At 44.6% G+C, this 16160-nt stretch overlaps 1 protein-coding gene across 2 annotated transcripts in view; it reads left to right on the top strand.

The window, feature by feature from the left end:
• The window catches only part of EZR (ezrin), a 50959-nt gene that overhangs the window by 12903 nt on the left and 21896 nt on the right, over positions 1-16160 (top strand). Inside the window, exon 3 of one of the 2 annotated variants that reach the window (XM_042940206.1) lies at positions 12791-12874. In XM_042940206.1, coding sequence (XP_042796140.1) covers positions 12791-12874 — 84 coding nt within the window. Of the gene's footprint in view, positions 1-12790; positions 12875-16160 lie in introns of those variants that run through there. The other variant, XM_042940207.1, reaches the window with a different exon arrangement.

The raw sequence follows: 16160 nt of genomic DNA, 5'->3' as shown, positions 1-16160 counted from the left end.
GAGAAAACATTCCAGGTGGGTAGTGAAGTTTAATCTATAGGCCTTTAATTTCCTGTATTTTATGAGCCTAGACTTAAAAATCATTGCAGCAAGTGATGGCCATCCTGGCCCTGTCCCTTTTCTTCTTTTATGGGATCCTCAGTTTGTGGATATAATTAACCTTCCTTTTCAGTGGACTAAATTGATGCTGAAGTATGTATGACACATCTAGCAAAACTGAAATCACGTGTTACAGAATCAAGACTTCACAAGCTTATTAGGTAAAGAGAAAGTGACCTTTGAGTGGGGAGAAAAGGATGTAGACAGCATCTGTGTTTCTGGAAAGAAAGAGTTTCTTTTGTGGAACGTGACATTCTTTGATCATTGCCTCCCCTTTCCTAGGTCAGGTGTCCAAGCATTGTAGCCAGTTTAGTGCCCATATTTAATCTACACACACAGTGTATGTCATTCCTACTTACAGACTCTCACAAAGAAGCTTCTTTAAAACGCACAGCTGTGGGGCGCCTGGGTGGGTCGGTCGGTTAAGCGTCCGACTTCGGCTCAGGTCATGATCTCGCGGTCCGTGAGTTCGAGCCCCGCGTCGGGCTCTGTGCTGACGGCTTAGAGCCTGGAGCCCATTTCGGATTCTGTGTCTCCCTCTCTCTCTGCCCCTCCCCTGTTCATGCTCTGTCTCTCTCTGTCTCAAAAATAAATTTAAAATGCACAGCTAGTAGGCGTCAGGAAAATGATTTTTATGTGCCCTCAAGCTGATAAGAAAATGTCCACCAGTATTCCTCTGCAGCACAGGTCATTGGAACTTGGGTGAGAGGGACGATCCTTTCATTTTGTCAGATGTCTGGAAAGCAGTGTCTTCCTGCCTCTGTTTCCTCCTTCTAGAAGCGGTGCCTGAGCCCGTGAACAGAGGGGAGCACGCAATGTTCCCAGCTCAGTTTTCAAGTAGTGGGAACTGACCTTCTTTTTAGTGGGGCTGCTCAGAAAGTTCCCTTCTAGCTCTAAGGTTGTGATTTTCTCTGGTTATAATGAGTACAAACAAGACTGGTTTGTCTGCTTTTTGTATTGCAGCTCTGCTTGACAGGAAGTGGGTCTGGGGGCAGGAAGTGGCTTATTTTCAGAAGCAAAAGGAGCCATTTAGAAAGACTTGGGGTTTCGTTACGTGCTCTTGAAATTATGCGATGGTTGATCTGGGCTCTTCCTTTTTGTATATCTATAATTTTACATAATTTTATCCTGGAATTTGGAAATATAAACTTTTCAGAATTGAAAACGATTGAGTTATTGGAAGATACAACTTTAGCAATAACATTTAGAAGCCCTATAGATACAAATAAGTATTTTTAGTAGCTGATTATCAAGTTGAGGAAGTTGCATACACTTTTCTGGGCCTCAGTTTCCTCAGCCTTTCAAAGAAAGTAGTTGGACAAGGATAACTTTTCACCTCTCACCAAGCAGTACCCATTTAGAATCTCCCTACAAGATAGTTTTACCTTGTCACTACTTTTGTTGTTCCACTTACAATGTATGCATTTATGTAACATAAAAATATGATACAAAATATAATGTGTAGAGATACCTGAAACATGAAAGTTCTTTGGAAATCCCAAGACCCAGCTGTGATGTTAACACTTGCCCTATTGTCCACTGCACATTAAAAATTTGACTTTTCTAAAGTTAAGAAAGGAGGTAAAGGGTAGATAGTGTTAACTCTTATTATGATTAAGTTACCCTCAAAATTCCTTAAGTGATATCAAATTCTTAGCTAAAATGATGTTGGTGCCCACCTCATGGTGTCAAAACGCTCTTGGGGTAGGAGGCAGGGGCCTGGCACACCCACCCCTGTATTTCCATGGTCAAAAAAAATTTTTTAAGTGTTTACTTTTTAGAGAGTGTGCGCACACGTGCGCGCAGAGGGGGGTGGGGACAGAGGGTGTGAAATGGGCTCTGCGCTGACAGCAGAGAACCTGATGTGGGGCTCAAACTCGAGCCGTGAGATCATGATGTGAGCTGAAGTCAGACACTTAACCTGCTGAGCCACCCAGGCACCCCATCCAGGTTAAAATTTAAACTCCCATTCCCTAATACTAAGGACTGTGCTTAACCTGAACTGAGAAACTCTACTTACAGCTACTTGGTAGATAATGGAGTTGAGCTGGCTATTTGTCATTGAACTCTGTGATTGTGACCTTACTTTTCATTAGTAATTAGCACCTGGGCAGATGTTAACCGACCACTGCTTTTTTTTTTTTTACACCCCCACCTAGAAGGAATAGGAGGGGAGGGCACAGGATTGCTTTAATCCAGAAGGATAGTGGCCCATCCTGAGGCACTAGATTGTGGCAGGTTAATTTGGTTTCTTGATAGATACTCCCTCCCTATGGGACATTCTCAGGCTCCCATGAGCTGTTAGCATCAGTTCACATGTAGCCAAGCTTGAATTGTCCAGGGGAAATGACTACCATCACCAGGAATGGAGTATCTGGAGCCCCGTGATGGGCACCATGAGACGGGAGGACAGCCATCAGCAGCGTCGCCCAGTCCTTCTCTGTGACTTTCAGTGCTTCCTATTCTCTGGAATAGTGGGACCACCCGCCCATGGTTCCTGGGAAGGTTCCAGGAATTACTGAGAACCGAAGATCAGCACTTTGACCTCTGTAGAATTGCTGTATATTGGTTATCAGAGCTGTCAACATGGACTCTTGGTCAGCCTTAACATTTGATGATTTTATTATTCCTGTTACAAGGCAATAAAAGACTGGAAAAGACCAGTATGTTGTCCTAGTTTTGTATAACTATTTGAAAACTATCAGAACATGAGTTTTATATCTATTCTGCCCTTCTGTCTTCAATGGTTTGTTGTGCTGCAGATAAAACGATGATGCATAGAAGAATTTTTACTGAATTCCCTGACCATTTTTGTTATAATCCAGCCTCTACATTTGCAAAGGTGGTTGACCGGTTCTCTTTGGCATCTGAAAATGTTCCTGCCCCAATCAACCAATTTGTTCACTGCTACTCAGTTTCTTTAATCTTGAAATAGAAGAACATATAAAATGATGTGATTGGGTATAATTTAAATGTAAGATACACAGGAGCTCATGGGGCGCCTGGGTGGCTCGGTCGGTTAAGCGTCCGACTTCGGCTCAGGTCATCCTCTCACGGTCCGTGGGTTCGAGCCCCGCGTCGGGCTCTGTGCTGACAGCTCAGAGCCTGGAGCCTGTTTCAGATTCTGTGTCTCCCTCTCTCTGTGACCCTCCCCCATTCATGCTCTGTCTCTCTCTGTCTCAAATAAATAAACGTTAAAAAAAAAAAATTAAAAAAAAAAGATACACAGGAGCTCAAAAGAAAGGAATGGCAGTATTGTGAGTCATTATCCATTGATTTGCAGGTTTGCTGTTATTGTTATTTAATTAGTAAAATGTATTTATACTGCTTTTTCCATCTTCTCTGAAGGTCTGGTGTTAAGAGCTAGCACAAAACGTGTATCTCTGGAATTTTAAACTTTGAGCCCAGCCTGCTTTGGGCGTGTGGTGACATGTGGCTCTGCTGGTGGTGGGAAATTTCAGGAGGGACTGCTGCCTCCCCAGCTCTGACCGACTGTGGTGCTGGTGTCGGGTCATTATGGACTTGGCTCTGTTTGATGCACAATCGTATTTTAAGGACCACATTTCTATTTTACTTGTCTTCTCTCTGTACATCAGTGTTGTGCTATTGTGGTAAATACCTCCCCATAGCGATGTACCGGTTTTTCTTTTGGCCTCTCTATCCTTAAAAGAATGGTATATGACAGCAGGGTGGTTTCTGGACTGGCTTTCTTCAATAAAAGCCGGGCTCATCTAATTATATGCTTATTAGAAACTATAACAATGTAGAATATGGTCACTGGATTTTCAGTGGCAACTACTTCTCTATAATTTTGTTGTTATATAAACAGTGTTACTGGGAGCGGCGATGTCCATTTGAAACAAACATTTTATATCCTAGGTAGAAAAAAGTTATCTTTTAAGTAGTAGTCATTACCATGATCCCCTAAAAAGGGCTGATGATCTAGAGGGAGAAAAGCTAAAAAATCTACTTGCCTTTGGGGCTTGGCTGAATTCATGCGTCAGCATTTCTACGCTAAGCTGATTAAGGTTTGCTAAGTTAACAGTGAAGTTTACGGAGCTTGGTCATTTGTTAGCGTTTGTGAAAAATGACCACTGTGTGTCATAGCTAAATGTTAGGATTATTTATTGAGTTGGAGTATTGCTCATAAGGACTTGATCTTTATCTCAAAGGTCAGGATCCAGAGAGATGACCAAAATAGGGCGTCCATCTGTTGGGATATGGAGTATGCGGGATGGGAGAGCATAGGTCTGTAACTGTTTTTAGTTCTAATGAATGAAAATTTAGTGAAGATATTTTTACGTAGTGGATTATAAATAACAGCAATAAATGCATTAATTTGGCCAAGAGGTGTTGTGGCTTCTCGTATGTTCGGGATAGTAACCTCTTGCCCTGAGAGCAGTGGCTGTCTGGGGTGGCTCACCTGTGAGTTTGGTAGAGCGGTGTCGACTTATGGGCTCCATCCCAACTTACTGAGTCAGACTCTCTGGGCCCGGGGCCCGGAAAGCTGTGTCAACAAGCTCTTCAGGTGAGTCTTTTGCGTGTGCAGGTTTGTGGAGCACTGAGGACCCAAGGAGTAGCTTATAAGGTGCAGCTGGCTGTATTTCTTAAACGATTACCAAGGGACACCAGATTTCCTACAACATGTCTGATGTGGCCACGTCCTTTGGGCAGCAGTGGACAGGGCTCTGGAGGTGTTTGTGTTAAGTAGCTGTAGCATGCCCGGCACCATCTGAGCTCAGTGTCGAACAGAAGACTCGGCCTCCTGCCTAAAAGTTAGAGCAGGAACACGATTTCCTTGGGAGAACCCTGAACAAGAGCCTGGGTTCTCCCCTCCTCTCCTTGGTGGTGAACGCCCAGTTGTCTTCCCTCATGTGTAAGGGGAAGGAGTTGACTAGAATTCACGATGCTAGAAATACTGCTGACTTCAGAGAGTAAGTGTGGGAACGTAGGATTCAGAGTGTCTTCTACTGTGTTCACATCAGTTTGGCAGCTTGGACCGTCTTCCTGTGAGCACATAGAATATTTTCATTTACAACTTACAGCAGTAAACTTAAATTGAATTTTAGTTTTTAAAAATTCATTTTTCTGAGTTGCTGGGCTGGCTCAGTCGGCGGAGCACGTGACTCTTGATCTCAGGGTTGTGGTTTCAAGCCCCACATCCGGTGTAGAGATTACTTAAAAATAAAATCTTTTAAATAAGTACATACATAAAAATTCATTTTTCTTTCGTCTTTATTTTCCCCTAAAGATTTTTTATTCTTATCATTTTGAATGCCAAACTGACAGTAGTTAGTATAGTTCATATTTGCAATCACTAAAGCAACATGGAGCTAGTTAATAAGATACTCAACCCAAATGTCCCAAATGGTGAATGGATGGACAGCAGTGATGTATCCATACACTGGAATGTTCCTTGGCGATAAAGAGGGAAGCCCCAGTACAGGCTACATCATGGATGAACCTCGAAAACATTACACTGAGTGATGGAAGGCAGAGTGTTTATACGCCCTGTTGAGAACAGGGAAATCTATGGAGACAAAAAGTAGATGAGTGTTTCTCAGGGCTGGGGAGGCAGGGGTGACTGCTAATGGGCACCAGGTTTCTTTTAAGGGAATGAGATGCTCTAAAATTAGATAGTGGTGCTGGTTGCATAACTCTGCTGAAAACCACTGAATTGCATGTTTTAGATGGGCGAATTGTGTGTAAGTTATATTTCAACAAAGCTGTTATTAAAAAAGAACACATAATGACTCAACATGAAAATCAAAATACAATAGTCTCTAATTATTGAATTACATGAACCAAAATAGCATCTCAGAAAACTGTTATAAATCATTTATTATCTGTTGTGAGAATTTTTCCTTGTTCCACTTCCCTGCTTCCCCCATTTGTGGGAGAAAGTTTACTGTATCTACTTCCTATCGGAGCATTTCTAAGTATTTGAAAGGTCTTATCCAAATATTTGAAAGCTGTTAGAAGTTGCTGAAGTGGCACCTTCAGAAGAAGGCTGGAATGTTGGAAAACAGCACTGACATTTTTAAGTGATTATGAAAGGTCAAGCTCTCGATGTAATCTTGGTGGTGCTTGGATGGTTCTACTGAGGCTAATTTTTGAGTAAATGCAGGTGTGATAGTATAGGGATTAATCTGGTACCACTGAATCCACTGCCTGAAATTCAAACATTCAACTGTTACGGTTTGTATTTCGCTTTGTATTTTAAATGGTTTTCCTGCTTAAGTAGGTAGAAAATCACTGCCAACTTTCTTCCCCCACCCGCCGACTAGAATGAAGTCTGACTGCCTTGCCCAAGAAGACAAACGAGTGCTTGCCTGTAAAGACTGTAGAGGAATTGATTGATCTTGAATGTTTCCTTCTTGGTCTTTAGTGCACTATGAATTTATTCTGTAAAAAGTGTGATTAGAGAGGTAATTTTTTTTTTTTTTTAAGAGAGGTAATCTTAAACCAAATTCATTGTATTTCAGAAGGAAATGGGCACTTCCCAAAGGAAACATTGCGGTACTAGATTTATTTACCAAAACAAGGGAAAGAACTGGCAGATAATATGACAGCCATATGTGGGTTAGAAGTAAAATACAGTATTTCATTGTCAATATCATTTTTATGCCTCTCAGACTCTTAGAAGGCATTTTAGATACCATTTTGATCAAATAAACTGGGAAGACTTAGAAACCATGTTTTCCAGAGTACATTCTGAAACATACCAGTCCTTTGGGATATTCCATGGAAGAAACTTCTGTAGGTAGAACATTCCTGGGGAACTTTGACTAGGACACTGTCCTGGGGTTTTGCACCAAAGATATTAACACAACAAAGACACTCAAGCCTTTCCATTAAAGAAAGAAAAAGAAAACAGAAACCACCTTAACATATGTGATCTCCAGATAGCCCCCCCATTTGTATCACCTCTTTGTCTCCCTATGAAGTCAGATAATGTTCTACAGAACTGCACCGCCCCTGACTTGGGTGGTGTCAGAAGCCGTTCAGATAGTTTTTTAAGTTACAGAATGTTACAGTTGGGAGATCCCTCGTAGATAAAACGTTTCCAGTCACAGGACTTCATATTACAAATGAGGGGAAGGGGCTTTCTTCAGGATGTGGACCACTGGGCAGGGATTGGCCGGGATGCCTAGGGAAGCGGGTCTTGGCCCCCTACCTGCTGTCAGGCCTGTGCTTGTGGTTTCTCAGCTTTCTGGGGGAGTGAGCAAAGGGAACAATGGATTTCTTTCTTTTTTTTTTTTTTTTTTTTTTTTAAGTTTATTTATTATTCTGAGAGAGCAGGTGGGGAGGGGCAGAGAGAGAGAAGCCCAAGCAGGCTGTGTCAGACTTGGGGCTCAAACTCCTGAACCATGAAATCATGACGCAAGACAGAATCAAGAATCAGACGTTTTGACTGAGCTACCCAGGTGCCCCAATTTATTTTTGTTTTAATAGGGTAAATTGTTAATTGAGTTTATTTAAAAAAAAAAATTTGTGGTTTAACACACTTATATTCTCCTCTTGGAAAAAGAGGTCAGTTGCATCAGAGCAATAAAACGTGTACTACTCTGTGTCCAGCCAGAGAGTTGCATTTTCCTTCCTGGAAATGTGAAATCAGGTATGAGCTTTCCTTTTGCCCATGAAAACCATCTCCTGGCCAGCTTTTAGTAGCGTCACAGTTGGCTATTTTTCTCTCATCAATCTTTCTGGTCCGTCCACACAGCTTTCCTAAGAAGAAGTCAACCCACCTGTTTTCACAGCTCCAGCCTTCATTGCACTCCTGCACCTCCCTGATGCTGTTGGACTTCAGACCTGGCATTTCTGAGGCGGAAGGGACCTCGGGACTTCTAGTCCAAAACTTCAGCTTGCAGACAAAGCGGGGTGTGAGGCCCAGTGGGAGGAAGTTCTCAGGCTACAACACCAGCTCTCAAACCCGGGCCCCCTGGCTGCTGTTCTCTTGCCCGTGTTTCAGTGATCCCCGAATTCAGCTGGTTTTCTTGGGCCGAGGCTGAGAAACTCAGGCTGCACTGGGGATTCTGATAGTTGGACCCATTTGGAAATAACTGTGAATGGGTGCTACTTGAGACCCATCTCTATCGATCATGTTGTAAGTGACAGAAGGGCGAGAGAAGTCTGACTCCTCTGTCTGCAGTGCCCATGGCACCCAGTAGGCACCCAGGCACCCAGTGAGCGAGCCTCCAGGGCATGCCATGTGCCCGCTAGCTGGGGTGGGTTGCCAACAGTGAGATAAAACCACTATGGTTCATTGGCATGTAGTGTCACAGTTTTGAGCTGAGCTAATCCGTTAGAGCAGCAAATAGAATTTTTTTAGAGTAGATTATTAAGCAGAGGGAGGACAGAGACAGCATTACAGTTAGGTTTTCATTGACTTCATTAACTAAGGCAAAGATAGGTCTGTGTGTTAAATTCCCTATCAGATAACCTATTCGTTATCTAGTCAAGAGGCGTGGCTCATACACCTGTGAAACAGCAGTCATTTCATAAAAACTAAACATGCATGGCATTTTGCTTAGATTTAGAGAACTTTTACTGGCCAGATTTGTTCTTGTTTTAGAAATAAAACTTTTCATTCCTATTTTTGTTTTTATAGCCTTTGTCTCTTTCAAATACAGACCTGCGGCATATACTAACATTCTAGTAATCAAAAACTCGCCTGTCTTACTGAAATGAGAACACAAGTTCCCCACTAAGCTAGGCTGCTGGGGCAAAAAGAAGAAAGATTTTTCTGCTAAATATGGCCAGTGTGGAAAATCTGCATTATACTCATTAGAGCCTCATTTTTTTGGATGTGTTCGGGCATCTTCATTAACATGTTTTCTTGACTTGTGTCTAAGCAAGTCCTCTTACTCTAAAATTTATGACATGGCATAGAGCAGCAGAAAGACCTCATTATTTTTAATCTGTGGAGTTTAAAATGCTTTTGCTAACTTAACTCCATTATCTAAAGTTATTTATGAATTCCCATTATACGTAGTGGGGTATGGTTAAGTCTAGTTCCTTCTATGTTGTAACATTTTAGAACTCTCAGTATGGCTTTGTTTCTTCGTTTCAGTTGGAGTAGCACGGGGAGGGAGACATGAATTGTTGAGCTGCCATCTACACCGTCCACGGCATGGGGCATGTGTGTGTCTGTGTGCACGTGAGGGGGAACTCGAGCAAAACTCAACTTGAATCACTGTCATCACCCCTAAACAGAGCAGAATGTTTAAAAGGCTTTCAGTATTGTGTCAAGCCTGAGAGAATCCCTGCCTTTTGGGGTTAGACTTTCAGTGACTGACTGCATGCTGTCTATACACACGTATCCCACACATTACTATGGGATTTTGCTGCCTTCAGCAGATGTTGCCTTTGATAAGAAAAACTTAACCTGGGGGTAATTACCAGGACAATAAAAGTTGCAAACCGTGCATTCTTTCCCCCGACGTTTGCACACAGTTTGGGTTTGTGTGATGGTGTGTTTTAAGCCTGTGGAACCATGCTCACATTGATCATGCAGGACCACACAAGCCCACTTTATTTCTGTGGCACCGTTGCAGATACGAGCATCAGCTTCCATCCCAGTACTGAAAAGAATTGCTTACCGTGGAAACTCAAGACAAAGAGAATTAAAAAGGAGAGTTGGGATTTAGACATGTTTCCTTAATTGCTAAAGTCTGATTTCTTTCAAAGGTACTGGATAAGTGGATCAAAATATGTATATAAATGGTCTTGTCATCTGAGTAAGTGCTTCGTTTTAAACTTGGATACAAGTTTGTGCCATATTTCAGTATTTCATTATTAAAGATCTATAAAATTGAAAATAATCTTAACAGGCTTTGTAAACCCGGAGCTCTATATCCTGCTTCTGATGAAGACAGCGCCTCTCTGTGGCCCTCAGTCTGGGTAGCAGCCTCCCGTTTCCTCAGCATCTGGAAATGATGGGAGCACTTTTAGATTGTCCCAGGGACTGGGGACGCTTGTGTTTAAGTAGGTGGGCTCAGACCTGCACTGGAGATAGTCTTGGCAGAGCGAGCACCTGTGCCCGGAATGCCATTCATGCCCCCATGAGAAACACTAGTGGGGCAGTGACCTCGTCCAGGAACACGCACCTGTGACGCAGAGCCGCTCGGCCACCGGTCATCATGTATTGTTCGTTCACGTGTTGTTTAGGGTTCCTGAGATATCTCGTCCCAGCCTCCGATCAATATTGTAGAGCATGCACTATATATGAATATACACGTATGTTGATAAAATTCATTTGATTTATAATTTGGGGGAGGGAGATTGAAAATAAGAAAAATTCTGTTGTGTCCCCAAATCAGAACTGGAAATTACTCCTTTTGACAGGGCCAGGAGACCAAACGATGGAGGAAAGCCTATTTGTTTCCTGTTATTTGTCCCAATTTTATTTGCTACTGCAATGCCAGAAAAACTTAACCTGATCTTTAGGCTCACTGTCTTTGTTGGAGATTCTGTACCACACTTCATGCTTGCCGGTGGGTGTTGGGCCTCACAGAAAGAATTCTCTGGAAAGACCAGACCGACTAAAACTTGGCAGAATGGCTGTGTTGGAGCTGTGGACGGCAGAGTAGGTCCTTGTGGTGGTTCGTGTACTTTGTGGAGGTTATGCAGACCTTCTCTTCATGCTTCATTTTTAAGAAGTTTACTTTCTACGGACTACTGGTCTGTTACCCCCATCCTCAGTAAAACTACTCATTTTACTGGATATTTGCTTTTTCGAAGAGTTGTGTGAACTTGGAATCAAATGTAGATCTGATTTAAACCTTAAAATCATTTTCTTTTAATATTCCTGGTAATCAGTTTGCAATCAGTGAATCAGAAAAGCAGATCGAAGACCCCGTATTTGTGGGCCTCCGCCTTAGTTTTGGGTGTGATGTATCCTTGTGGGCTTATGAGTGTGTAATTGGAGCGGCATTCGTCTACTGGAATGTTTGACTTGGGGCTGCTTTTTCATCTCTAATATGTGCATTTGGAACCATAATTGAGAAAGGTACTTTTATCTTCTGCTTCATAATGGCCGTTTTGTAATTATTAAAAAAATAAATTATTGCCAGCAGGAAAAGAAACTTAGGTTTTTATGTTTTAATATAGTTGAAGAATTTACAGTATGTTTCCTTTTGCTTCTCAGTAAACTCGAGTTTTTTAACTTGTACACTTGAGATTGAAAGGGAGACTTTTCTTGAAATCCTGGAAAATTTGTGCCTCCCTTCTCTTTACTATCAACCAGAGAACCTTTAAGACACAGTGCATTGTATCAAAGTATCTCTCCACTATCAGTCTTCAGGGTTAGGGGAAAAAAAACATCCCTAAAGACTGGTTTTGTTCCTAAAGAGACAACCAGAGTGGTGCCTGCTAAGCATGTGTAGTGTGCCAGCTCTCCTTAGACCTTTGTCAGCAAAGCGTTAGTCCTGTTGCTGTGTCCCCGTGATATTTACATCTGAGGAAGGAGGGGTTTAGGGTACACGTCTATCCAGCTACTTACGTATGTCACTCGAAAAATGGTGAAAAGCAAGCGTTTCCTAACATTGAGCATTCCGGGGTGCCTGGATGAGGCACTGGTTGAGCGTCTGACTCCATTTCGGCTCAGGTTGCGATCACTGGGTCGTGGGATTGAGCCCCACGTCGGGTTCTGTGCTGAGTGTGGAGCCTGCTTGGGGTTCGGTCTCTCCCCTTCTGCCCCTCTGTCTCTCCTGCTCACATGCGCTTGTGCTCTCTCTTGGTTAAAACATAAATAAATAAAAAATAAAAAAGATAATCAAGCTTTACTCTTGCTGTGTGGTGGTGTTTTTCTTTAGGACAGTCACATAAAGTAGTATGTTGTCTGTTTCATACGCTAGTAAATTTGGGTTTTCTCGAGTGATATATTTGAAAACTACTTGGAAATGAGTTTTTTAAACAAAACACTCCATGGGAATGTTAGAGACCTCGTTAAGGCCCCTCATCGCCCCCACCTCAGTTCCTTGTGCTCCGACCATCTTGTGATCTGTCCGTCCCCATGTCGTACTTCTGTCCTCTGCTGGATGGCTCTCACAGGTTTGTATTGATGGGATGTGTGCCGTTTTGCTTGTCATGGCTTTCATTTCTGAAGCGGTTTTCCACGTTTCTACCATCTTCTTAATTAGCATTTCAGTTACTGCACAGTATCCTCTTTTGATGTATCATTAGTCATCTGACCGTTTCTCTTTTCACTATTCAGTTTCTGGTGTTTCTAAACCTTCTGGTATATTGCTTGCTCCTTCTCTGTTCCTTTCACTTACTGTCTTGGTCTGACTTCTCAAGGAGGCTGGCCAGCCCACTGGTGCCTTCCTTGGCTGTTGTGAGGGTCAGTGCGAGCTGGTGCACAGAGAAACGTTAAATGTTTATCAAGGTATTTTTGTAGAGAACCAGCTTAGACCTAAGTGCGAATGTGCTTTAGTAAAGCAAAGGAGGCCTGCGTTTGAGTCCAAACTGTGCACACACTGAGACTCAGCAGCTGTCCACTGTGCGTGGACACTCGCAGCGTGTGAGTGTGTGCGCATGCGTGTGTCATGACAGCACGAGAATGGATGTCAGTGAGGAATTTACTCTTGCCATGTTGCTAAGTAGCTTTGAGTTTATGCCGACGGCTCAGAAGATCATTACAAAAAAGGAGCACCCAGTTAAGTGTAATTCATTTCGTTCTGTTTTCTAGATCAACGTCCGAGTTACCACCATGGATGCGGAGCTGGAGTTTGCCATCCAGCCAAATACAACAGGAAAACAGCTTTTTGATCAGGTTGGTCTTTGAGCTTAGGAGGGAGAATCCCCATTTAGAAAGTTATTTTTTGCAGATCTGAATAATTTTGCTGAGCATATTGGTTTGCGGCTTACTTCTTTTTGTAGAGGGGAACATTTCTCCTTCTTCCAGGGGGTTCACACTGTTGTAAACACCCTGCATGAGTAGCCCCTGTTCACAGCCCTGTGACAGGAAATTTGGGGATGCTCTGAAGTCTTCATCAGCACGGCCCGTGAGCTAGGCAAGGCAGAGCACGTCCACATCCCTGCATATTTATTTCTTCTTGAGACCTGAAGGTGGATGCGGAACGCTGATCATAGTGAGCCTCCCAGAAAGCGGTGGTAATTCTGCCATGGAACAGTTCCAGGTTTTGGAACAAGATCTGCTTCTCTGGGCTAAGTAAAGTCTGCTCTGGGGCCAGGGCTCCAGGAGGGCAACGGGCGCAGACATGAGTTTACAGGTCCCTTGAGCTATAGCCTGCCTGGCTGAGAGGCCCCGCTGATGGGACAAGTGATGTTCTGAACCCTAGCACTAAGTCCAGAAATTGGAGTGGGTGGTGATCAGGAGATGAGGGAGGGTGGGTGACTTCTAGCAAATTTAGAAGGTGTAGGGGACTCCCTCCTGCATCTGGTCATATCTCCTTCTTGTCCCCAAAAGTGAGCACCCGGTAGGTTCATCCCCACTATGTGCTGGGCCAGCACTGGTGTGTGTGCCGGGCTTCGTGGGGTGGGCAGGGACACCTCCGTTCTGCCTGTGCTGCTCGTGTGAGGTCATTGCCTGGCTCTGCCCATACCCAGTAAGGACAGAGGCATTTACTCTTCGCGGTCAGGCTGGACTTGGGGCAAAAACCTAAAGGTTTCTTCTGAAAGAGAATCCTGAAGTAAATTAAGTGGAGCCAGCCGAGCCCTGTGTGGGTTGGGTCAGTGGTTCGAACGTGGGCCATACCAGAGTCCTTGTCTGTAAATGAGCGGTGGGGCTGTCCTCAAGTGACTGTTCTAAAGCGGAGACGGAAACTGGGGGTTTTAGTTACAGAATTTTGACGCCTCGGCCGTTTACCTGCCCGGCCTCCATCTGCCTTGTTTGTTCGCGTGTCGCTTCTCCGACATCACGTGAGGAGTCCGCGGTGACACCGCTGCCAGTGTCCGAGACATCCGTGTCTGCCCGTGGGACCCTTTGGAAGCGGAGGGAGCGGAGCGAGCAGCGAGGCCTGCCCTGCTCCCTGAGATAGTCCGCTTGGGTGGTCCGGTTCCACGGACGTTTTTAACCGCACGCTCGTGTGCTAGGCGTGAATGGAGCTGCGTACCGCTCGGGCCTCCCCCCGCTTCCTGGTCCAGGGTGCCACGTTGACAGAACTCGGCACGCTCCTACATGTTGAGCGATTGTGCTCATTTGGTGTTTGCGTTGGTTTGGCTTTTTTCCCTGCGTTGGTTTAAAAACGGGTATTTTTATTAGATTATCTGCTTAACAGAGGCATGGAGCTGTGGATTAATAGGTATACAAAAGATGGACCCTGAACTCGGTCGGTAGGTGTGGGTTATTTTAAAAACGTATTTAATAAATCCAGTCAGCATGCCAAGTCTGGATAAATTCAGTATCTAAATTGTTCCAGAGCTCGTTAGCCCCATCAGCCACATGCAAGCGCGATGATACTGTTCCCCTCCCCTGAAAGTCAAGTCCCCAGATCTGTGTGCTAAACAGAAAACAAGGCCACATCCCACTTGAACCTCTGTTCCCAAATCATGTTTCCTGCCTGAATCTCAGCCAACCTCCAAGACGGGTAGTGAGATTCTACCACCAGTCAGTTATCAGAAAGGGAAGTAGCGGGAGACAGAAAGATCCCGAACTCCGCCTTCAACGGTAGGACCTGGGTCACAAAGAACTCTGATGACAGAGTTCATATTTAATTTCTTTTCAGTTTGGTGTGTCCCTAAAGAAACATGCGATATAATCTGAGGGTGCTGAGGTTGGAGCTGACCTGGAAGGCGACTGACTGTGTGTGTACATGGACACATGGAAGGACATGGAAGTTAGAGAAGAGAGTTGCCTGAGGTCATAGTGCTCACCAGGGCCCGGGCAGGTTCTGGCTGTGTGGCATCGTAAGCCTGCTCACACTTGTCTTTTTGAAGATCCGTTTGTTTATCCTTCCGTGTCTTTCCAAGGCAGCACATGACACTGCGAAGGTCCCGCCTTCCCGTGAGTAGGTCATCAGGGGTGCCCTGGGTGCTTTCCGGGGCTCCTTCCCGCACCCCAGCCAGGCTGCGCGTGTTTTCTTCTCGATGCCTTTGGAGTCTGTGTCCTTTTCTCAGTTACTCCACCTGATTCTAGGTTTGGGCCAAACTACCAGGCACTAGAATATGGTCCTTAAGTAGAAGGGGTTGAAAGACACTTGAGAGGTAAGCTCGTCCGAAGCCTTCTCTCCCACCGCATGAGCAACATGAGTCTCTTCTGTGGGGCCCGGCCCGTCCCCGTCCCCGTCCCCGTCCCCAGTGCTCTTGCTGGGTCTGCCTGGATTCTAGTCCAGGGGCCTGACTTGACGGGGGGCCTCCCAGGCCAGCACCGCACAGCCAGGCGAGATCCTACGGTTCCGGAGGCAGTGAGAGAGCTGTGACTCTGGGTGCCCTTTGTTTCCATCATCACAACCTGTGTTCAGCTGTCACTTGAGGTGGAGTCAAGTAGACTTGTCCCTGCATTTTCCATTCCAAACTGCCATGTAAAACACTGCTGAAGCAGAAATGAAGGAATATTCTCCACCCCTGTTCAAATTCCGCTTCTGTGTTGCGTATCTGCTTTAGTAAGCCAAGGATATTCGAGGGGAAGGGTGAAGTGTGTTTTTTCAGGAATATTGGATTTCCCTTGTAAGGAGGACTTACGGGTTGGTTTTTGGAATGGACTGAAGGAAAGCAGGTTAATTCAAGTGTGCCATTTTGGGGAAGCCATAGAAATAGAAGTAAGGCTCTAAAATATACTCTGCGGGCAGTTACCCTGGAGTGAGAAGATTCGTGCCGCAGAGACGTGTGGCAGATCGGGGTACCCAGGGTCAGGCGTTTCATTGTGCAAGGGTTCTGTCCACAGTGTGGTTCTGGAGTCTGTGATCTGCTTTGCCAAGGGGGCTGGCTGCCTCATAGCAGAGGGGAAGAGAAGTCTGAGCTGTGGCTGCGGCTATCAGCAGGGGTCTGACCCGGTGGGAAGGGAGGTGGAGCAGACAGAATCCTCTCACACTGGTTGGCACCCAGGCTAAGGCTCCAGTTTGGTGCATGGAGTGGAAAGACCAGATGCTTCTGTATGT

The sequence above is a fragment of the Panthera leo genome, chromosome B2 (assembly GCF_018350215.1).
Source record: "Panthera leo isolate Ple1 chromosome B2, P.leo_Ple1_pat1.1, whole genome shotgun sequence".
In the NCBI taxonomy this organism is placed as follows: Eukaryota; Metazoa; Chordata; class Mammalia; order Carnivora; family Felidae; genus Panthera; species Panthera leo.
Note: the sequence above shows the minus strand (reverse complement) of the source record. Positions and strands in the feature narration are given on the sequence as shown.